The following is a 25,372-nucleotide window of genomic DNA, read 5'->3' on the forward strand; positions in this document are numbered from 1 at the left end:
GCCCGGCGCAGTTTAAAACCCGGTAACATTTCACAGTGCCCCCTTCTGATAAATGTTTAATAGAGCCTTAATAACCACATTATAAATAATTAACAGATACATTCAATTTGGCAACAATGGCCTCATATTTAATAGCACAGTGACATTCACCAATGCGCATTAATGTTGCACTAAATTTAAGTAAATAATTTTGTAGCTGTTCATAATCCGTTTATTAACATGTTATTAAGCAAACCCATTCGACTGTAGCTAATTCTATTTGGGTATTGACGCAAATACACCAATTCATTCATTGATAAGACATGTCGATAAATTACTTGTGACATCACTGTACATTGCCGAAAGATTTGGCTATACATTTAGCTATATAAAATGTTTATTGTAGTTCCCGCACAAGTACAGTATATACGACTAGCGTTGTGTTTGCGAAGACTGTCTTATTGCTACTTTCGTTTGTTTGTCTCAGATTAAAATAGAAGGTCCTAGTTCTGATCTTTGTGGTCATTCCTAGCACTTGAAACTATACTTCCCTCTACATTTTTTACATTTTACATTTTTGTCATTTGGCAGACGCTTTTAATCCAAAGCGACTTACAAGTGCATAGGTTCTACCATAAGTCAAAGCATCACATCCAGAACTAGGAAAATACACCTGAAATGCTGTTCTAAACATAGTCGTCATCATAAGTGAGGGTCTTTCAGCGCACTCGTCCCTGGTTATGGGTATGCACTCGGTTCCACGTCGCCCTGGATACGAGCGTCCGGCAAAACGCCTGTAACGTAACGTAACGCAGCGGCTGACCCGCGCAGCGGGCGCGGTGCATTGTGGGAACTCACCGGTGACCTCCAGCGGCACGGTGTCCTGCTCGTCGCTGAGGCCCACCACCACCTCGCAGCGGTACATCCCGGTGTCGCTGGAGCGCACGCCCGTCAGCGCCAGCGTGCCGTTGTAGCGGTTGTCCTGGTAACCGGGCAGCGTGACGCGGCCCTGGAAGGCCTTCTTCACCTTCACCACGTTGTCCTTGGCGATGAGCACCGACTGTTCGCGCCGGGCCCGGCCCGGGCCCTTCTGGCCCCACACCTTGGTCCACTTGATGCGGGGCGGCTCGTGCGAGGGGCTGGGCCGCAGGGTGAAGACGCAGGGCAGGACGGCGGTGCCGGCCAGCTGCTCCCGCACGGGCTGGTGGGTGACTTTGCGCATGTTCACCAGCGTCTCCGCCCGGCCCACGTCTGCGGAGGGAGAGGGAGAGACGTGAGGGAACGGCCGGAAACCGGCCAGCTGCCCCCCCCCGCGGCCCGTCCGCGAGACCCGCAGTCCGGGTCCCTGTCAATCATCGCTTTGGGTCGCCGGCAGATGGTCGGCTAATCGACGGTCACGTCTAATCCCACGGCCAATTACAGGACGGCCTCCTCGAACGAGGCCCGACGACGGCGAATCGACGGCGTTATCACTTTTCACAACAAAGGATTTTGTGATGAAATTCAGAATGAGCAGAGCTCAAGTGCGGCAGTGCTTTTCAAACTAAGGCTCCGGAGCTCCGTCGCTCAATTCCTAGATCCTCCGAGATAACAAGTCCCCTTGGACCCCGGCAATCCTACCTCGGCTTTTAACAACTCTCCTTTCCTGCAGGAACGTCTATGCAGAAACCTGAAAAGGTTATATGAAACAAGCGTCAGGATGTCAGAATCAGCCGACAGAGCCTTCTGTCACCAAGGGGGCTCATTCTCCAGTCAAAGGTAATCATTACTGTATTATTATATACAGTACATTATTACTTCCAATCAGAATCTTTCACTGTATGAGGTCCACTTTGAAATGCCATCTATTAATAAAATCACCGATGCTTGCTCTAGACATTACCAGGTGGAACCAGACGAGAAAGATCACTGATATATATATATTTTTTCTCATACAGGAAAGATGAAATTTAATTTCAGGCTGGTATGATCGGCACAGTATGTATGAAGAAAGAGCGGCATTCGACATAGGCGGCCGGGAAATTAATTTATTGATTTATTTCAATAATTCTCAGCTCTCTCGTGCACCTGCAGTCTTTCCAATTTGTTGATCCCCTCGATTTAATTTCTTGTATCAGAGGCTCGTGTGAGAGTGATGAAGCAGGAAGCCGTTGTTCCCGGCACTTGAGTCGCTCTCCCGGATAATGAAGCAAGCGAGCTCCAGCTCCGGAAAGACCACGGCTCCGAGCCACGAGTCAGAACAGCGCAGAGCCCTTTTCCTTTCACCCCTTCGCCGTACGTTTCGGGCTCTCGAGCATCAATCTTTTATCTCGGCTTCGGCTCAAAAAGCAATTCTTTCACGAGCCTTTTTCCGGCCGCTATCAGCTAATTAATTTCCCTTCAAAATACCTCGAACACCCCGGAAACGCCAACCCCCCCCCCCCGCTGAAAACTCTCGGCCTGTACTTTGAGGGGAAATTACACATTTCTATATCATTCAGAGTGGGCAGCACGCAGAAAAGTGAAATGATTTTACCTCTTACTCGCAAGCAAAGCTCATAAATAATATGGAGACACACTGGAAAAAGTGGTAGATAAAGTGCAGCTTGTGTTTCTGTTATCTGGGTTTTACTCAGCCAGGCCAGCAGACTGCTATTCTTTCACATCTGCCCGACGGCGTTTCTGTTTGTTTCCCTTTTCTACTTTTTTAAAAATGTTGCCTGAAAGCAGACTTAGTGAAAGGAGAGCACAGCTGCAGCAGGGCTGCATGTCACGCTTCTCCTTCTCGGCTAAAGTGGAAACGCTTGGCTTCCCACAGAACAGTGCCAAAAAATGCCACTCAGTGACCGCTTTATTAGGTCGACCTGTACATCAGCTTGCATCATGTGGCAGCAACTAAATGCATGCAGACATGGTCAAGAGGTTCAGCTGTTTTTCAGACTTTGACCGTGGAATGGTTATCGGTGGCTTGAATATGGTGATCTCCTGCGATTTTCACACAGTCTCGAGAGTGGGCAGAGAATGATGCGAAAAAACAAAAAGCATCCACTGAGCAGCAGTTCTGTGGGCAGAAATGCCTTGTTAATGAGAGAGGTCAGTGGAGAAGGGCCAGACTGCTCAGAGCTGACAGGAAGGTGACAGTAACACAAATAACCACACATTACAGAGGTATGCAGAAGATCATCTCTGAATACACAATGTGTCAAAACTCTTAAGAGGATTGGCTACAGTAGCAGAAGACCAATAAGTCTAAAAAAGAAGTCTAATAAACACCAAATAAAGTACTCACTGAGTGTACATTGTCTTGGTTTTTGAAAGCTCTCTAAGGAACTTCGAATGGCATTATTGGCTAACTAGAATCCAATCATATACTTATTTAATTTTATTTTTCTACTTTCTAATAGCCTGATAGCAAGTCGGTAAATGGTCACATTGTATTTCTATCAATATTCAATTGAATTCAATTACATTTTTGCGCTCAGTGAGTGTACATCCTCAGTACAGTATCCCACGTGTGTGGCGCCTCCATGACGGGCCCTGTCACACCCAGCGGCCCCCTGGGAAGTGGGGAACTACCTCAGCCATGGCCACTGCGGTATGTGCTTTGAGAAAAGGTATGGCATTGCGTTTTTCTGTTGTTGTTGCTTTCTTGCCACTTGCAATCCATTCACTACTGAGATAGTTCTTGAAGCATTAACTTCCAAGTGCTAGTGAAAATATGGGGAAAATATAAGGGCTGGTATTTCCCTTTTCTTCAGTTACTCCGTAAAAGCTCCTTGAGACGGTCTTCTGTGAAAAGCGCGATATAAATAAAAATGGAATTGAATTGAACATTGGCAGAAATACTATGAGACCACTGAAGCGTGAACTTGCTATCAGGCTATGAGTAAGTAGAAAAAAAGACAAAGTATATGATTGGATGCTAGCTAGCATGATTGATGCCGTTCAAAGATTCTGACTCAAACTTTGTTGTTCCTTTACAAAGCTTTTCAAAACAAAGACGGTGTATGTTCCAAAACTCGGTAGCTTACTGCACAGTAATGCTGCTTCTGCCTGTTGGAGGCTTTGGAATGGGAACCACTCAAAGCTTTCTTCTCCTTCCCATAAATGTACCTCTGTGAGTCTGGATGTTCAAATGAACCTTTTTTTTTGTGTCTCCTTAATAGCATAACCATTTTATTTTAAATGTTCTTTTCTGTAACCTTGAGGCAGTGTGTTTTCCTGACCACTGGGTCAGTTTCAGAAAAGACTACGAATTAGCAACAATTAGCTGGAGTCTGATTTCCCCCATATAAAACCCTGCCAGGGTCCCCAGATGGCAAGATCGAGATTAGTTTACTTGTTGTTTTTCATATTTCCTTTGCACATTTTGATGCACAAAGGTCCGTGTGACAATTAATTTTGTTTTTCCGGCTTGTAGTCTTCATGCCTCTTATCTATATTTATCCAGATTTATCGCTAATGAACACACTCCACAACAAGGAGCTTTGCCAGAACGTATGACTTCTCAGCGTTTAATGTGCATGTTTATAAACACTGTTTTTACCGTGCTACTGTTTTGTTTTTGTCAGTAAGCGCCGGAACATAGGTGTTGCTTTTAATGGCAGGTATAAGACATGCCCATTGTTTCAGCCTCTTTGCTTTCTTTTTGGCAGTCCTTTCATTGTTTACTTGTGGCATAGGTTATCAATTAGCGACAGACAAAATGTACCTTATTGTACCGAATATGCTTTTGTCTGTCATTGTGTCATTTTTTGTATTTGTTTACTAATTTATTCAGCTTCCTGTTGGCCAAATCTCCCCTGTAAAAGCTATTTTATTTTATTTATGTTAAGGTATTTTCGCATTAAAATAAGAGCTGAAAAAGGCTCCCCGATAAGTCACATACCATTATATCGTCTTAAAAAAAAAACATTTTTTGGAGCATTAACACATTGATGTAGATGAAAACAGCATGCCTCCCCCCTTCCACTGTGCATACCCAGGGAGCCCCATTGGAAAGATAAGTAATCTAAATAATCTAACCATCAATCACTGTTCGTAGTGCGGAAAACACTCTCTCCGGTGCGGTGCCCCGTGCGCAACATGGCTGTCCTTTGTTTCACATTAATTCCACAAGTGCTCTCCAGCACGCACTCAGCCCGGGCGGCTGAACGTCTTTCAGAGCTGACCCCGGCGAGCGCGTCCGTCTTGGAGCCGCTCATGGGGAGAGGCGGCACTTTGCGGGGAGATTAACGCCAACACGAGGCACTCGTACGTAGATTAAAAGCATTTAAGCGCTAAACGCGGCGTTTGTCATCGTTTTAACATTTTCGCTTCTTGGCCCGGCGGTTCTTCGTCTCCGCGTTGGGGCCGCGCCGAGGCCGTTACACATGAATTATATTCTGCAGCGCACAACCCCCAGGACTCTGCCACCGACACCCCCAGGCACGGTCTGGCAGGGGGCCATTTTAGAGGGTAACACTGATGTAGCTGCTGCGCCGTTTGTGTTGCTATATACACACGCGTAATTGGATTGATGACTATTTGTATTTTACATGTTTTGTATTTGTATTTCACATGTTATTTTATACAGCGGGCACTGTTGGCTATGCCCTAGAGAAATATCCTTTGGGACAATAAAGTCTATCTTATTTTATCTTATCTTATTGAATCGTATCTTATTGAATCTTATCTTATCTTTCCTTATGTTATCTTATCTCACCGTGCCTTATGTTATCTTATCTCATTTCTTACACAGCGGGAGCACTGGGATCATCTCCCTGATCTGCAGATGAGAAACTGTGAGACAAGCTCTGGAGTCAAAGGAGATTCTCGACGCAAATGTTCCACGTTGAGCGTTTATTTGAACAGCAAGTGAACAGGCTGTTTCATTCCGTGACATATGAAGATTTCATTAATGTACATTATGCATTATTCCAATCTCAGACATTTATTGTACATGGGTTGTCCCTCAGAAATATGGAATATATCTAATTCTACACGGATTGTTATAGTAAGTCTAGAACAGTGTTTGTCTTCGTTCTATATGGAATGCCCCTTCAACTCTAGAACAGTCCATTCTCCAACCATGTCCTTTAAAACCGAGAACAGTCTCTATTCTCCATGTGAAGGCTCTTGAAACCTAAAGCGGTCTTTATTCTCCACGAAACGTCCTTTTTAAGTGACAGCAGTGTCCCAAAGACAGCTTCACTGCTGAGTCTTTTCCTCTTTTAATATCAGTGTTAAAGAAAGAAGTGCGGAGGTAAATTTGATCCCGCCATTCAGGAAGAGGCAAAGTCAGCGTGTAAATAAGCTGCAATGCTGTCAGAAAGATCGGCTGGGATTGGACGTACTGGGGATGACAATTGCACAGTACAATGCCCAGGGTCAATTCAACTCACACGCATGTACTGTGCTTAAGGTCTGAGGGTGTCCAGGTGGTGAACAAACCAAAACACAAAATGGTCATTAATTAGCTGATTGCCCTTTCTTTAACAACCAACAAAAATAAAAAAACACTCTGAAATAATTAGTGGAAAGCCTCAAAACAATCCAACAATGAAAATAGTCCATATGCCAACAAAAACCCCAGAGCTCCAACTCCCAGCAGTTCCTCAGGAGAAAATGTGCTCTTCTTAGGCCTTTTATTAAGCCCGATAATGAGGTAACAAAGGAAACAGCCCGTGTCTTTCAGACGCCTTATGTGGAGTGAGGAGCTCAGGCTCACAGATCCCAGTCAGGTGGATCAGCAGCAGGAAAGCTGGGGGACACAGGCCACCCCCCAGATCCACACACTTCCTCCCCGACCTGGAAGGACGTCAGCCCTCTGAAGAGCAGGGTTCCTGGAACGTCTTTCCAACATTCTCAGCCAGTGTTCTAGAACGCCACTGCTTCTCAATGACCGGTATGATTGTTACATCAGCATTAGAACGTTCGTTTAAGAACGTTCTCATCACACTTTTGCAATCTTACACCACCACCATAAAGGGTTAATATACACTCTTTAGCTGGTCCGCTGCAGAATCTCGCACCTGAAAGAAAAAGAAGAAGCTTTGTACGTGCCAGGGACACTAGGGCATCTACTGTACGGAGAGCCATCTGCAACTGCACAAAAAAAAAAAAAAAAAATTCTAATTCTGGCATCCTCCTAATATGCCCCAATGAGGAGTGCCTCTTTCTTAAACGTTTTAATTGCCTGATAATTCATCTTGGCAGTCATATTTGCCAACCCTCGCCACAGCAGAGTTGGGTAAACAGCTCCTGGGTAATCCTTATTGCTTTAGCCGTGCTAATGCTCTCTCACTGGAGAGGGCAAACTGTGCAGCGAATTAAGCAGGCACGGAGTTCCAGTGCCACGAATCTGCGCTCCCCTTCATCAACTTCGCTAAAAACATTTGTCTTTAATTGTTGATTTTTTTTCTCTCTTCCCCACCCTGTACTGTAATCCTTTCTACCCCTCTCCAATTTGCAACACTAAATCAAAAGAAATCAACGCTTATACTTTTTTTCACGAAAATAAAAATAAAACAAATTATGGCTTAAAGGGAACGGGGGAAAAATTGCTTTATTCCCACATGGTTAAATAATGAATCTAAGCAGCGCGGGCCCCAACTGCAGCAGAAACAGCAAATCTGCATTTAGATGGAAATGTTTTTACAAGCATAACCCACCAGAGACCCTCCTTTGTTTGAAAATCCGTCTGCTTTTTCCAGGTTTTTTTTTTTAACCCCCCCCCCCCTCAAAACGAGACGCAATCAGACACAGTCTAACTTACGCGAGGAGGGACAAATAGAGGGAGCGCACCCTTCCCTGCCAAGCCCGACGCCGGCAGATGGAGAAATAAAGAAAGAGATAGAGCCAGTTCTTTTTTTTTTTGATGGGACACAGAGCCCGTGTTGACTTATATCTTTTGACAGCGTTGTGTTTGCCACCTATTTAGCTCAGCACTGACAAATCATCGGGCACGTTGTCAAGTGAACCTCTCTACCCGGTGTGCTGAAGAACAAAGAAAATAAAGAGCCGTGTATGGTTAATGACTATGGTAAAAGGTAATAATCGCTTTGTGATCGCCATTTTTCCTCCGCCAGCTTGACAAAGGTCTCACCTGTAATGGATTTCTGTATTGATAGTGGTCCTATTGTCTCCAGCTACCCGCTAGGCAGAAACAAAACTGATCAATCTCCCCTCCTGTAGCGAGTGAAATAACCCTCTGATAGCTTTCTTTATGCCGATCTGACCCGGCGCCGTTTGAAGCCACACTTTCAGAATTAAGATCATATCGGACTTGAATCAATCAGAACCTCTGCGGTAATTCCAATGCAAATCCTCCGCGATGGATGCCGCAGTGGTTCTAGAAGGCAACGTAAAAACTCTGCGTCTGGAGTCGGGACCGGGGTCGAACACGAAAGTGTTTCGGATTCAAATACTTTTCTGCGCTCGATTGATCTCGCCTGGTGCAACTGAGCCCAACCGAGAGTACCAGAAGGCCGGGTTTGCAGGGTTTTGAAAGTATTTCATAGGTTCCAACGCACCAGCTCACCCTGGTGTAAAATCCTGCTTGACCAGCTTGAAATTAGCAGCTACAAGCTGTTTCAAAACATAGCTGTTTTTTTTTTGCCCGGCAGGGCACTAAAGCGTGGAAAAGTATTTGAATTTAAAACAATTACGTAGTCCCGGTCAGGGTTCCCTCTTGAGAAAGCGTTTTTTTTGTTTTGTTTTCACACCGCAGAACGGGAACGTGAACGATAATAATGGAGTGCTTCTACAATCGCGGGCGAGGCGCGCGGAGCGCAAACCCATTGTTTCCGCTAAGAGGAACAATGAGCCGCCGTCTCAGCTCTGAGCATCCGCGAGAACAAAGCCCGGCGACTGAGCGCGCTCAGTCTGCAACCTGCCGCCGGCGACGCCCCCCAATCATCCCTAACGATAACCATGGCAACGGCGGCGCACTGGCGCGCGGGAGGGGAGCGCGCTGGATGCGGCGGAGGAGGGAGGATTTGACGGCCGCCGAGCGGTCGTAAAGTAGCTAACCTGGCTCCTGACACGCAGAGATCTTTCCTCAAAGAGGTTTTAATTTACAGCCGCCCCGCGCACACACTTAAGTGCCAGGCCCTCCAAAGTGAGGCGTTCCTCTTCCTCCTGCCGCGGCCTGCTCACGAGCAACCCGCTGGCTCACGAACGACGCGCTCGCTCACGAACGCACAGATAACCCTGCCGAATAAAACTGCTCAGGTTAGGTTTTGATAGCTTAGCTGGTTGACCTGTTCAGACCAGATCCAAGCTCAATATGGTTTGACCAGCTCAAGCTATGTTCTGAAACAGCTGGTAGCTGGTTGACCAGTTCAGACCAGCTCCCAGCTCGACATGGTTTAGCTGGTTGACCAGTTTAGACCAGCTCCATGCTCAATATGGTTTGACCAGCTCAAGCTATGTTTTGAAACAGCTGGTAGCTGGTTGACCAGTTCAGACCAGCTCCACACTCAATATAGTTTGACCAGCTCAAGCTATGTTTTTAAACAGCTGGTAGCTGGTAATTTCAAGCTGGCTATAGGTGGATTGTACAGCAGGGGATGCCAGCGTTCCTCATCAAACCCGGAGCCCTGCGATGGGGGGCCAGGTGGGTTGGATCATACGTAGAGGACGGAAAGTTCCTCCCCCGTGAGCATGTGATCATGTCCCTCCGACTCCATCTTGGGTTTCTGAGTCGCCTGCGTCTCCTTGGGAGTGATAGAATCTGATCTCACTCAGGCTGACGGACGGTTACAAATCAGACACCGGATTAAAAACAAACAGAGGGGGTCTGGGTTTGGGCCCGGCGGCAGATGCTAACAGGGGCGTGTAATGACATTCCCATGGCAGCGACGGGCCCTCTGAATCCTGAAATCCCCCCTTCCCCCCCTCTACCCTCCAAACCCAACCCCCTCCTTGGGCTCCATGAATATGAATTGTGCCCCGGGTGAGGAATCTGGTGGGGAGCTTGTGCTCGCACTGTTTTAAGTGCAGACAGAAGCTGCTGGTGTGACTAATTCCTGCACCCCGACCGGTAAGCACACAGTCGGACACTGTGGGGCAGCGTGGGGCTTTGGCCTCTTGCTGGACCATCAAACACACAGCGTCTCCCATCCAGGCAAACTGCAACCGCCCCTGTCAGCCATTTCCATATTTATTCACCCGAGCCCGGGAGAGAGTTGCATTTGTGAAAAAAAATCTTTAATACAAGCAAAAGTAGAGCGCTGCGGTTTGCACAACAGGCCCTGAGAAGGTCCTCAGAGCTTTCCGAGTCCGTTTCTTGCTGATGTGCGCGGAGCGAGTGAACTCCCCCGTCCCGCGGTGCATACCCGCTGCGGCCATGGTCTGTTAAAGGCTCACTTTTACGGCAGAGACCAGGCCCGGCCTTCCCATTGGCTCCCCGTGTTTCCGACCTTCGCTTCTACGTGCCCCTACAAGCAACTGCTTGATGAATTCAACCCACCGAAACAGGAAAAGAGACCATGAACAATGCTATGCAGATGGTGGAGGACAGAGCAGGAGGCAGGGGTGCACGGTGTTGACCCCTTTCCTGGGAGATCCCTCAAGCCTGTCCAGCCCTGCTGTGCTCTTGTCCTTAAACCCTTTGAACAGTATAGGTTTTCTTTGGAATGCCGTTTCAAAATTCTATGTCAGTGTTCTAGAACTCCATTGTTTTCAGTCACCAGTAATGATTGTTACATCAGCATTAGAATGTTCACTTAATGTTAATGTTCATTCAGTTATAACATTCTAATCCCACATTTTACACCTTAAATAGTTAATAATTCGAGCTGCCGTAAGATACCTGTAGCTTTTTGCTTCACTTAAAAAAGCATATTGAGTCTCTTGGTAGTTTTAAGTAAGTTGGCCAGTTATATTGATGAAGGATTTTGAGTAAATAGGAAAAACGTTCCTCCATTTTTAAGGACAAACTGCAAAGTGGGAGGATAAGTATATAAATGTGAGACTCTCCAGGGCCTGTACTGAGCAGATAAAATGGAGGGGAGGTTTGGCATCATTGTCACCGATAGAGAGGCCTTATTTCCAGGTTCCAGTCCTCGGAAGTCAGAGACAGCGCACTAGCACACAGTCTGGGAATTTTCTACCCTTATCTATCAACTCCTGGATCCAAGATCTCAGGATTCCCGTATACTGGAATGAAAACAAATACCAGTCTAGATCGGGGCACTTTGATCTCATACCTTTTTCCGCGTGTATGCGGAAGATCAATGACAGCATGTATTGCTTCATGCTACAAAGACGCAGTCAATCTGGGTGTGCCCGGGGGACCACGAGTCTGTCCTGAAATATGCCTGTGTTAAGAAAACCCGCAGGGAGGACATCATCGAAAAAAAGCAGCGACAACAAGATTATTCCAGATGCTTGCGGCATGCCTGCCGCGGAAATCAGAGGGAATTATTCACACTGGCTAAAGTGTGAACCAGAGGCCTTCAAAAAACGTTCTCGCACACAGATAGCTGCCACTCGCGCGCCACCCGTTCCCCGCTCTCCCGCAGTCAGACTGCAGGGGGGGGAGGATGAATCGAAGCCGGGAGACGGCCCCATCGTCGCCGCTTCTGGAAATTTCCGCGAACGTAATTATCGGCGGGCCGAGCAAAAGTCCAAAAATCGTCGAGGCCTGCCAAGAGCGAGAAACGCGCCGGGCTGGGGTGCGTGGACGCAGGCCGGCAGCCCGAAGCCCAGGGAGGAGCACTGAGCCCAATTACTGCGAGCAGCGCTCGTACGGGGCGCCAGGGGGCAGCTCTCCAGCCCCTGCAGCCGGTCAGCTGCTCAAACCGCCCCCCTCTCTCTCTTCAGGACCACCAGGGGCTGAGGCAACAAAGAAAACCTCCATGCCCAGCACTGTAGCCCTCCACTTCAGGTGAGAGACTTGACGCCTCTGCACTATTTTTATACTTTTTCATGCCAAGGCGACGTCTGGCGCTTTTCTTTCAGACCTGAACCTGAACAACATGAGAGAACTCTCTCAGAAATAAAAGTTACAAATGGACGTCCCTGGGGCAGCACCCTATAGGGACATTAAATTGTACCCCTAGCCATATAATAAATGTCTACATTTATTTTCTTTCGCTTGGAAAAGGTACATTACTCTAGAACACGGTAGGAGATATTCAATTTGATCCGTGAAGGACTAAAATGTACCTCCATTTTCACCGTATTTCGGATGTACAGATCCGAGGAGAGCTGCTGGGTGGCTTATCCTGTTTAGACTCTGTTCTGGTTCTGGAGTGAGGACAGGCCCCGTGGTCAGGTGCGGCATCTGGACCGACCACCGGCCCTGTCGTCTTTGGCCAATAGCAACGCAGGAGGAAACACACAGGGATTTAATATCACCCAGGGAAGGTTTTTGGTTGGCCCAGGATTACACTACGTTATTGGCATTTGGCAGACGCTCTTATCCAGAGCGACGTACAGTTGATTAGACTAAGCAGGAGACAATCCTCCCCTGGAGCAATGCAGGGTTAAGGGCCTTGCTCAAGGGCCCAACGGCTGTGCAGATCTTATTGTGGCTACACCGGGATTAGAACCACCAACCTTACGTGTCCCATTCATTTACCTCAACCACTACGCTACAGGCCGCCCCTATATGACAAACATTGAATCGACCCCTACTGGTCGACGGATCAGGTGCCTGTGAATCCGCCTGTTGAGCTGTAGCTGAACTATGTCCCTCTCACTTCGCTGTGATATAAAGTGGCAGCTGATATCGCATGCCTTGGAGGAGAACACATGCTTGACTGTGGTCTCCTGACTTAATAGCACACAGTAAAATGTTCAATGTTAAATCAACTCTGACAAAGTACTTATGGTCCCACCTGGTACTCTGTTAGAGTTGTATTTACAGCGGATTTACAGCGCATACAGAGAGGGTTAAACAGAGTATACAGAGAGGGTTAAAGTGGACATCATGAGTACTCACCATGGCCCAACACCTGGAGCAGGAAGAGAGCAAGCAGAGCCTGCAGTCCGTTCACACAGCCCACTCCCCCCATCCTGGGCCTGGAGAGAGAGAGAGAGAGAGAGAGAGAGGGAGAGAGTGAGAGAGTGAGAGAGAGAGAGAGGGAGAGAGGGAGAGAGAGGGAGAGAGTGAGAGAGTGAGAGAGTGAGAGAGAGAGTAAGAGAGAGGGGGGGAGAGAGGGAGAGTTTGAGAGAGAGAGTGAGAAAGGGAGAGAGAGAGGGAGAGGGGAGGGAGAGAGAGAGGAAGGGAACAAAAGAGAGACTTAAATTCCCCGTTTCCATCAGTGCGACCACAGGCAGAAAGACCATTGGTCAGAAAGTAAAAGTCCGGCCATGTGTTTCTTCCATCAACGAACTGATTCACTGACGCCTGCTGATTTCTCTAATTAGTTCTACTTCCTGGCTGAAGATGTGTGCGAATCAGTGAATCCAGGTGATTGCAACAAAATCTGGGCAGGACTTCCACCTTATCATACTCCCAACCTTTCAATTTCTTGTCATTTGCTTATTATTATGCCCCACAGTTTGTTTGTTTTCTGTCAAAAACAAAATCTATGTGTTTCTGGGAACTGGATACTTTCATTGCACTAAATATAATATAAATCAACACAATAAAGCGGCAAATAGTACATGATACAGACAGTAAATAGAGACAGTGTTTTCAGGGAAATTATTACATACAGAGCTTGTTTTCAATAAGTCTGCATTACACTAACTCCCATGAATCACTCAATAAGAGGTTGTAGCGTACACAAAATGCACTTGCGAGACATTGGAAATAACATGTCATTAAAATTTGTAAAAAAATGGAAAGCAATTTCACTTTGCTTGTTCAGTCAAAATAGCACGTCCCAGATTACACCCACAGCAATATAGAGCAGCTAAAAGACCAGAACACCCAAACGGCCCACTCTTAGCAGGAGTACTCTAAAACAGTGGTATCCAACCATGTTCTTGTAGATCTTCTGTCCTGTAGGTTTTCACTCCAACTGTAATTTGGCACACTTAATTGTACTAATTAGCAGCTCAACAAGGATTCTAGCCGTTGAATGAGGTACCCTTTGTTAGAACTAAAAACCTACGGGACAGTAGATCTCCAGGAGGAGGGTCGGTTGCCACTGCCCGAAAAGATGTGAAATTTATTTCTGTGCACATACGAGTATTCCGAGAAAGGGAGAGTGACAGTGAGGGAGGAGGAGAGATAAAAAGAGAGAATGTAAGAGGAGGGGGGAGGAAAAAAGATAAAAAATACAGAAAGAGAGAGCGATACCCAGGAAAGGACGGTGCCCGTGTTTGCTCCGGAGACGGCCCCTGTCTGATGGACACAGAATACCGGCATGAATAATAGATGGCCCCGCGGTTTCAGACCCCGCGGCCCGGGGCGAAACCAGAGCCCGGCTCAGCGGGATGGGACACGGATAGCCGGTGTCCATTTCGCCGTTACAACACACTCTCTCCGGCTCAAAGGCAAAGGGGACGCCGGGCTCACACCGGGGCTACACCGCGGGGCGGGGGGGAGGGGGCGGGCCCGGGTCACGTCCGCGCAAACGCCGAGAGCGGAGCCGTCGGAGATTCACAGCGCGGCCGGCCGTTAATCATCACGCCCGCCGGAGACGGGAGCAGTCCCGCTCGAGCTCGATTCCCTCCGCTGAGGGTCCCAGCGGAGTGTCTCAGCGACAGTCTCAAAGAGAATCAGCGATACTGTACAGCCTCCCTTGGCGGCTGGGTGCGAATCAGAACAGTAATTAATGAAGAGAGTGTCTTTCGCTTCGCCGAAGCGTTCGAGCGGCCATTTTGTTTAATGCTGTGTTTTCACATGACAGATGCCATTGAGTTACAGATCAACCCTGCTGAAAAGACACAGCTCAACCTAGGTTTTGAAACAGCTGACTGACCAGTTCAGACCAGCTCCATACTCGACACGGTTTGACCAGCTCAAGCGATGTTTTGAAACAGCCAGTAGGTGGTAAAGTCAAGCCGGTCATAGCTGGATTATACGCCAGGGAATAGACCTCCTGAAGATCTATACTTCTCTCTATTTCACCATTAAAGGCCGTGTGTTCAGCTGTTTGAGTTCTCTGCGCTTCAGTGGCAGCGTGCACATCCAGCGCCCTCACCGCTATCTTGGTCCTTTCCTGGCCATCTCTCGCTCCGTCCCTCTCTTCATCTGCCCAGGCCCGGCCGGATTGTTATTCATCCGGCCGACGACCTCTCCGCTGCCAGGCAGTAACCTCCATCAGGTCTGCCATCGCAGTGGAGGGGCGCGGAACTCTATCTCATAATTGTATCTCGGAGCTGGAGCCACGCGGCTTTCACTGGGCCCAGCGTGCGGGGGGGAGGCTGAGGAGCTGGGCTGTCTCTCTCTCCCTCTCTCTCTCTCTCTCTCTCTCTCCTCTCTCTGTCTCTTTGTCTCTATTTCTCTCTGCCTCTCGCCCTTAGATTCCTCTCTCAAACGCACACATGAAAGCACATACATCCACTCACGCATGCATGCATGCACATACACATGCACACAGACATGCACACACACACACACACTCATGCACGCACACACACACACACACACACGCTCGTGCACACACACAAGCAGGTACACACTGTACATTTCTTTAAAAAGCACTGTGGTCTCACTAATTGAAGAAAATATGCAGGTTCCAAGATTCCTTGAAAATGCCCCCCCCCCCAACACTGTGAGAATCTTCACTGATACTTCACATGCTGTCTTCTGTACTAATGACATTCAGCATTACGAGTGTCCGCCTCACATCCTGTCACAGACTCACTCTGTCTCTGTCATTTACACCTGCTTTCCATAATGGTACACAACACAAGCAACATAATGCGAGCTCTACCAAGTCCAGACCGTCTCTATAGTGGAGAGAGGTGGGAGGCAGTGAAGTGCACTGAGAATCATCACATTTTTCACTAACTGTCACTGCACACTTCACTGTCGACAACTGCGACATCAGGTTAAAAACAGGGGTCCTGTACCACGGCCTAAAATATAATCAAATATGCAGTCGTGCGATTGCGTTATTTTCCATTGTACGACTGCAAGGCAACTTCCGATTTCCTGAGCACTGATGTGTCAGGTTAGAGCACTTTCACTCAGAAATTCTAATTTATTTTCCCCTGGATCATAAAAGGCTACGCAGATGAAAACAACACGCAATTGCCGCTAAAAGCTTGCTCATGCAATCTGAGAGGGCGCAATTTGTAGTGCTTTTATGATGAAGGAAAATGTCAGAATGCATTTTCGGGACACAAGTGATGCGTCGCGTTGTCAATTGGCATGAATCACTGACATTCCGTTCCCCCGGAGCGTGCCGGGACCGCAGTGAGCCGCTCGGAAAAGCGGCTGTTTTTTCCGGTTTGTTCTTCCCATCACGGAGGGCATGAACGCACGCAGGAGGAGAGGAATGTTAACGACCCGGAAATTTCCAGGCCTGCCCGTGTCGAGAGTTTGTGCGGGAGAGTTAAAGATGTTTTGATGTTCCGGAGCGTTCTGTGACCCAGAGACGAGGTCTGATATTGTGGATCACCTGTCGTCTCCGGGGGCGACCGTACTGCCGTGTACACATCACTGGGGAGCCTTCTACTTTCCTTACTGTCCTCAGCGCTGAATATGTACAAGATAAAGAGCCTATTTCGGCAAATAAACAAAATGGCATACTGTGTGTGTACGCGGGAACGTGTGTGCACATGTGTGCGTGAGAGTGTGAGTGTGTGTGTGAGTGTGTGTGTCCGATTGTGCTGTGACAGTAAAGACCTTCTCCTGACACCTGAATAAAACGACATCGTAAAGAGGGCTGTGTGTGTGTATGTGTGTGTGCAAGCATGTGTGTGAGAGAATGTGTGTCCGCGTGTGACTACGCTCAGGCGTGTGTGTGTGTGTGTGTGTGTGTGTGTGAGAGCGAATGTGCCCGGGTGTGACTACGTTCGGGTGTGTGAGTGTGTGTGTGAGAGCCAGCGTGTCCACGTGTGACTACGTTCGGGTGTGTGTGTGTGTGTGTGTGTGTGTGTGTGTAAGTGCGAGTGTGTCCGAGTTTGGCTACGTTCGGGTGTGTGTGTGTGTGTGTGTGTGTGTGTGTGTAAGTGCGAGTGTGTCTGAGTGTGGCTACGTTCGGGTGTGTGTGTGTGTGTGTGTGTGTGTGTAAGTGCGAGTGTGTCCACGTGTGACTACGCTCGTGTGTGTGTGTGTGTGTGTGTGTGTGTGTGTGAGAGCCAGCGTGCCCGGGTGTGACTACGTTCGGGTGTGTGTGTGTGTGTGTAAGTGCTAGTGTGTCCGCGTGTGGCTACGCTTGGCTGTGCGCACGTTGACAAGGACAGGGACAATTAAGGAAGAGACGGGGCCGGTGTTGAGGAAAAAATGCTCTCTGACACATTAACGCCACGGTCCTGAAAGGAGCTGTCAATTACGGCCCAGAGGATTGCATTAGTCCCAGCGTGTTTCCCTCTGTCCACTTCTGCTTTCATCGGCCGCAGATTACATTTAATGCGCCGGGATGTGACCTGGGTGCAGATGGCGGCCATTTTCCCCCCGTGTTTGCACCGCATTCCTTTCCCCCCTCTCTCTCTCTCTCTCTCCTTCAGAAGCACAGTACAAAGGCGACTTTCATCTACGCTCCCTCCATTACTACGTATCCAGTCGGAAAATAGTTTTGATAATGGAAAGGCCTTTCGCTCCGCGCCGCAGAAATACCCAGGCCCGTGTCATCGGCTACTTCTGAGCCGGAATATCACTTACACAGCCCGGCTATGAAAACAGCCTTTGACATTTTCTCCTTTTCATAAAAGCAACCCTCGTGTGAGATGGCACACAAAGCCCGGCCGGAGGTGGAAACTCAGTCATCTCGGAGGCCCGGAGAAATATTGTCTGAATCCGGCTACTTGGGGGGGGGTTTAGTAGACGTGACGGTGGTAGTTCATAAGGTGAAGGCACTTCATAAAAACAGGGATGGCGGCGTACATTGAGATCTCTGACCGGCGAGACGACCCTATACCCCGGCAGTTTATTTAATTAGCGTTGAGCGTACACACGCGCGCGGACTCACACACACAGACACACACACACACACACACACACACACACACGAGAATGTATTCCGTTGAATAAATGTTCCATAAAAGCTGAAATAGTTTCTGAGCGCAGCAGGGAGTGTGCTCTCGCTCTTCCAGGTGGAATATAATGGGGAGGATGGGCTGAGCGTGAAGTCAATGAGAGCTCCCAGTACTGAACACTGTGTGCCATCAGGAGAACTGAACTCAATTCAAAACCTTCTGCTTCCTTCACGGAACATGTTCTCGCCGAAAGAGAAGAAAATGGCTCTCATTCTCCGCCTAATGCCTCCGATAACCAACCTGTCACAGACGCCTCGGACGGAACCGCCAAGATAAACACAGATTTCTCAAAGCAAAGAGCGATGGCGGAGAGCAATACCATCGGCAGCCTGTAGGGGCACTGGACAGCTGCCATAACTGGCTTCCCAGTGCAGAAAATGGTAACACTGTACTGGAACCCTTTGACATAATACTGACATAACACTGCCATACGCACGACATAACAGCTGTCACAACATGCCATAAAGATGATGTCAGTTTATGTCAAATTACATAAAATGTTATGACAGAGACCCATAACCTGTTATGCCATTCTGTGACAGCTGTTACTGTTAGGTGTACGACAGTGCTTTGTCAGTATTATGTCGAAGGGTTCAAGCTGAGGGCTACCCAGAAGACGTACAGTGGCGGCCTGTAGCGTAGTGGTTAAGGTAAATGACTGGGACACCCAAGGTCGGTGGTTCTAATCCCGGTGTAGCCACAATAAGATCTGCACAGCCATTGGGCCCTTGAGCAAGGCCCTTAACCCTGGGGTGGTTTGTCTCCTGCTTAGTCTAATCAACTGAACATCGCTCTGGATACGAGCGTCTACCAAATGCCAATAATGTAATGTAATGTAATGTAATGTAATATTGACACTATACGAGAAGCCAGGTTTCTGACTGGAGACTGGGGTTGCGTCACACAGATGCCGTATGTCTGAAGACAGGGGCTAAAATGCGGAGAGAATAGCACAACCGCCGTCGGGCGTGAAATCAAAAGGATACCCTGGAGGGGGGAAAACACACGGTACAAGGCCATGTTTGTCACCGTGGTGTGGAGACCATGTCATCACTTAATTATTTCCCGCTCTCCTGGGCCCCCGCTAGCCGTATTTCAGCTGCGCTTTTCGCCCAGGTATGTGGAAGTGTCGCAGCACCCTGGGGTTATTAATGGGGTCTGAGTGGAAGCAGTTAAGACCCCTCAGTTAATCAATGTTCCCGGCCTGGCAGCTTTGATTCATGGTCCACGAATGCCAGGGCTTATATTGGGCGGGGGGCCACTGTTCCACCAGCTACGCTGGGATGACAGAATAATTATTTGGGGGAAATTATGGCACCCCCCCCCCCCCCCCCCCACACACCCCCACCCCCAACCCCCGTCTCAATTTTCAAAAGAGAATTTGACATCAGACAGGTTGTCCTATTGGGGTTGGCACCCACGACGTGAGGCTATCGGGAACGAGCGATAGCTTGACGAAGCTGTAAACGTTTGCGCTAATTTGTGGCATCCGCAGCCGGGGTTATGTAACTCAACAGTCGGAAAAGAAAAGTGAAATATGAATCACGGCTGGAGTGCAATGACACATTTCCTTCGCCGCGAAGGTGTCAATGGATTCAAATACATTTATTTATTCCTGTATGGGTAGAAAATATGAACAAATTCCCTTAGCGAGTTATACCATCTGCTCAGTCAACACACAAGGCTGCCCTTTGTTTATTGCGGTTTAACTCAGGCGCGGGAAGCTCCTTCGACATATCTTTCGATTCAGTTAAATTCAATTTTATCTGTGGAGAGCTTTTTTTTTACAGAGACACGGTTGCAAAGATGCTCGAACGGTGATAAGAAAAACTCCCCCGGTGGGAAGAAATCTCATGAGGCGCCCAACGATAGATAGGGAGCGCTGGTCAAAATCCTTTCCCGCGCACTTACGCCGTGCCTATGGATTCACTGAAAGGTGATGGACGAGGATGACGAAATTAAGAGAGGATGGGCGAGGAAAAGTATTTTCCAAAGTGTGGCTCACCCTTTGTAAGGACAAACAAAACAGATGGTTATTACATATTGTGCTATCTTGTCTAATACAGTACAACAGTTTAAGCCCCGTCTTCCAATATCCATAAAGATCCGCATTAATTGCAGTCGAATTACTTAAAGTCCACATTAATTAAAAGTGTACCTATCCATCTTACATGAAATCTTGTTCATTGTGTTTTGCCCAATTCATCATCTGAAATGTTAATTTATGATTCTGTGCGGTTTGTAGATTAAATAAGAACGGAAAATGATCATTTACCCAACATCTGGAAACTATGGGATAACCTTAGTAAAGGATTTCTGATGAATATTGATGGTGTTCTACGTACTGCTATTGAAATTAAGACAAAGAATGGTTAAACTAGGGCTAATGAACACAAATGAATATTTAAAAATTCACTTAAACGGTACAGGATAGTAAATGAATTTTATCCTTTTTCAGATCCTCTTTCATCTCCTTAATCAGAAATTACTGATGGCTTTAAAGAGTGGGTGGATTTTTTAAGAGCTAATTAACCCGTGCCTTAATGTACAATCTTTACACTGCTTAAATCGAGAGGTTACAGATCTCGCAAATAATTATAAAGCACCGCCGCCCAGGATTGCATTAAAAAACCCAAGCGCCGCTGCTAAGGGGCGAAGTCAAACACAGGAACATGAAGGAGCACTGGAAACACAAACCGGCTCCAGCTGCACGGAGCTACTGAACCAGGTCGCTGAAGGTCTCACCACTCCTTCACGTCCTCATGTTTCCCCATGTAAACATTTGTCCTGCTTAAAGGTCCCGTATTGCGGAAAACGACATTTCCCTTGCTACAGTTTGTGGATTATAAAGGTGTTGAAGGTGCTATAAAAACACGGTGAAAGTATCCACACAATCCTTACGAAGAAAATGGGCCTTTAAACAAGTTGTTTGGACATCCGTGAAGTTGTGACAACGATACGCTCATTTGCCACGTCCAACATTGTAGCTTTCAGTTAGTTGGAGCTAGCCAGCCAATCAGAACAGAGATTAATTGATATCAATGAGCCTTAAAGACACAGTCACTAAATAAAGCCTGCTCTCAAGAGAGGCACAGGAGAATGGACATTGTGTGATTTTCTTTTGGTTCTTAAAAGCACACAAACATCTTCTTATGGACATCAGGACCTAAAACAAAACACTTTTGTTTCTGTTTAAAATGCTTCATTCTTTACGGCAGCGGAAACCAACCCTGTTCCCGGAGATCTACAGAACCGTCCTGTAGGCTTTCACTCCAACCCTAATTTGTCACACCTGACTCTACTAATTAGTAGCTCAATGCAGATCTTTAGCTGGTGAATGAGGTGCGCTTTGTTAGGGTTTGGCGTGAAAGCCTACAGGGAGGTAGATCTCCAAGAAAAGAGTTGGTTACCACCGCTTTACAGAATGTGATTCTGCTGACATGTGTTTGCCCAAACCATCTTTAACCTGCATCAAATATGTAATTGTTTTGGACTCAAATACTTTTCTATGCTTTACTGAGCTTGTCTAGCGCATTGGAACCAAAGAAATACTCTTAGAAAAAATCTAACCCTGGTCCTCTTGGTTAGCACCAGGCAAAATCAATCAAGTACAGAAACGTATTTGAATCCAAAACAATTACACATTTCACCGAGGTCAATGACTGCAGTCTTGAACAAGACAACCCTGGAAAGACACAGCACTTGGTTCCTCATATTAAGAGTGTGCACAAACAAAATGACCAGTGCTGATTATGCCTGGGAGTCCTGCAGTGAGGTGCCTAATTGCCCTTACTGTCCCCCAAAGAGGGGGAAGCTTTGAGCCCTCCGATTATTTTCCACTGCATTACGCAACAGCGCCTCCTCTGGCCAAACATCCACCTGCAGTCAGCGTGTCACTGTGGGGCAGCCTATTGCCTAGTGACAGTGCAGCTGTTAGGGCCCTCGAGCGAGGCCCTCAACCACCACATTCCTTCTTAGACTGACCCCTAATCAATGTAAGTCTAATCAATGTCAGACGCCTCGGATAACAGTGTCTGCTAAATAACTGTAATGCAATGCACAGATCGACTGACTGCACCGCACAACCAGGCAGGCTACAGGGTGGAAGGAAGCAGTGGTCAGCTTCACAACTGCAGCCGGGAATAGATGTAATGGAGGCAGCTCTAACGCAAGCTTCATTAGCACAGCCAAATCCAGCTGCTCTGCACAACAAGAGAAACAAATAGCATGCTGAGCTAAATACCACTCTCCCGAGCCAAGGAAACTAATCACACTCCAATCGCTTCTTCAAGGGGGTGATGTTTTTTTCATTTTTAGGGAACGTTCACTAACCAATGTCTCTGAACTCTGCTACATACAATAAAGACAAAAGAATATTCAATACGTTCATCAATATACATGTATAAACAAAACAACATAAGGTTATTATACGGTACTATGATGCAATGGACGTAGGAGGCCCTCGGGTCCTCCCCCTCAGTCCAGTACTTGACTTTGCTGAGGTAATTACAGGATGCGAGACAGGCATGCCAGCTAAAATCCACACTACATTACATTACACATTACAGGCATTTGGCAGACGCTCTTATCCAGAGCGACGTACAGTTGATTAGACTAAGCAGGAGACAATCCTCCCCAGGAGCAATGCAGGGTTAAGGGCCTTGCTCAAGGGCCCAACGGCTGTGCGGATCTTATTGTGACTACACCGGGATTAGAACCACCGACCTTGGGTGTCCCAGTCCTTTACATTAACCACTACGCTACAATCCAGCTATGACCAGATAAAAAATGAGCTGGTCAAGCTGGTCATAAGCTGGTCGAGCTAGGTATGAGCTGGTCAACCAGCATGGTCAAGCTGGTCATAAGCTGGTCTAGCTGGGTATGAGCTGGTCAACCAGCATGGGCAAACTGGTCATAAGCTGGTCTAGCTGGGTATGAGCTGGTCAACCAGCATGGGCAAACCGGTCATGAAGCTGGTCTAGCTGGGTATGAGCTGGTCAACCAGCCAGTGCTGGTAGCTTCTGAGCTGGTAGCTGGTCAAACCATGTCGGGCTGGGAGCTGGTCTGAACTAGTCAACCAGCTATCAGCTGCTTTAAAACCTAGCGTGAGCTGTTTATTTCTGCAGGGAGCAGTTACACCCCACACCCCTGAATTGGCCCGGTTTTGGGCGAGCAGCAGAGTCTTATAAACCTGCAGGGTCCAGATAATCCCAGACAGCCGAGCGTCTCTTATCAGCCTCAGTCATTACAGCAGAATCATCATCACAGCCTCGCAGAAAACAAACAGAAAAACAAACAAACCCGACAGCCCTCTCGGAGGTATCCACCGGTACACGGATCGTGCAGGGATGAGTGAGCGTAACGTTTCGTTTACAACAATGTTCCGATGCTCGAACAACTGCCTGGGCCCTTCCAAACACACGAGAGGCTGGAGAGCCTACGAGGGGGAGGCGAAACTCCCAGAGGCTTACAATCGCCCGGATACACTTTATTCATCAAGAGCAGCAATCTGTTCTGGATACCGTCCCGGGAACAGGCACTAAAAACCCACCTCATCCCTCTGTTGTGGCCTTGGATGGGACATTACGGCCTCCCTGGTCAGTAATAAAAATGATTACAGTGACTTTGGGACACAGGAACAGTGACTGGTTAATTGCATACATCCCCCCCCCACCACCCCTCACTCCCAACAGAGGCATCAGTGTCTTTAAATGGACGATTAACTCAGACCCCGAAATATGTGACGCTGTAGAGAGAGAGAGAGAAATCCTTCCTGATCCTCGCACAGAGGGTTTGAGAACGGTTTCCTTTCAACTTCCGAAAAACCGTGGGCGGAAGAGAGGGAAGAAGTTAAAAAAAGACAAGAGGCCGGTCGAGTGGGAGACGGTGTCGATGTCTCAGGAAAGACATAAAAACGGCAGAGTTTGTCAATCCGGAAGAGATGACAGCGTGTTTTAATAAGACTTAACTTTCCTATTGTTTCATCTCCCGGGGACCAGGAGTCTGATAATGCGTTTCCTGTGCTTGAAGGCAGCCTTGTTTTAATAATGCCATAAATCACAATTACCAGCAGAGAGAGCGAGCCGGGGGTGCAGCTACAGATACGCTCGTAGCCGGAGCGGGGGGCGGGACGGGGGGGGGGGGGCACAGGAGAGGCACCTAACCGTGTGATTGCGGTACTGCCCCACATGCAGACCTGATGTGGCCATAACGAGCCACCATTTTGTTTGACTCCCGTTCTCTCCCACTCCCGTTTCTGACATAAAAACACACCTCGTTAAATCACCTCACGGCGCACACACTCCAACAGGGCGACTGTACTGTACACTGCCGTGGAGCTGACCATGCTCCAAAAACGATGCACAAACAATCAACGAATGAATGAATGAATGAATTAATGAATTAATGAATAACTAGTGCACACTGCTGCACACCAGGAACAATCTCCCTGATGGAAAACAGAAACCATGTCTCATAAAAACCCCAGTGCCCGCAAACACCAGACGCTGCTGTCTACCTGAAACAAAAGGATTCAGCCTCTCTACATCCTACATTACCTCACAGGGACAGTCACATTCTCCATTACCTCACAGGGAGAGACACACACATCCTCCATTACCTCACAGGGACAGACATACACATCCTCCATTACCTCACAGAGACAGACACACACATCCTGCATTACCTCACAGGGACAGAGTCACATTCTCCATTACCTCACAGGGACAGACACACATCCTCCATTACCTCACAGAGACAGAATCACATTATCCATTACCTCACAGGGACAGAGTCACATTCTCCATTACCCCACAGAGACAGAGTCACATTCTTCATTACCTCACAGGGACTGAGTCACATTCTCCATTACCTCACAGGGAGAGACACACACATCCTCCATTACCTCACAGAGATAGACACACACATCCTGCATTACCTCACAGAGACAAAGTCACATTATCCATTACCTCACAGGGACAGAGTCACTTTCTCCATTACCTCACAGGGACAGAGTCACATTATCCATTACCTCACAGAGACACAGACAGAGTCACATTCTCCATTACCTCACAGGGACTGAGACAAACAGACAGGGAGAAGGGAACGCCGAACAGCACCCGCGCTCTCCCTCTGACAACGGAGCAAAAACAACAAAGGAGCCCGTCGTCCAAAAGCACGTCCCAGACGCTGTTTATCAGCCGTTGTGCAGAGGAGCTGCAGCGCGTTACGACTGCTCAGCGGCCAGCCTGCTCTCAGCAGTGATCCCCTAAACCGCCGCCACCAGATTTTCACCTGCAGGAGCGAGGAGAAATGTGCAAGTTTC

General features: G+C 47.8%; 1 protein-coding gene across 1 annotated transcript in view; it reads right to left on the reverse strand.

The window, feature by feature from the left end:
- The window catches only part of ncanb (neurocan b), a 131,912-nt gene that overhangs the window by 83,204 nt on the left and 23,336 nt on the right, over positions 1–25,372 (reverse strand). The window contains exons 2-3 of the mRNA XM_061237793.1: positions 12,890–12,969; positions 838–1,230 (exon numbers count right to left, since the gene is read on the reverse strand). Coding sequence (XP_061093777.1) covers positions 838–1,230; positions 12,890–12,962 — 466 coding nt within the window. The 5' untranslated portion in view covers positions 12,963–12,969. The remainder of the gene's footprint in view (positions 1–837; positions 1,231–12,889; positions 12,970–25,372) is intronic.

This window comes from Conger conger, chromosome 4 (assembly GCF_963514075.1).
Source record: "Conger conger chromosome 4, fConCon1.1, whole genome shotgun sequence".
NCBI lineage: Eukaryota > Metazoa > Chordata > Actinopteri > Anguilliformes > Congridae > Conger > Conger conger.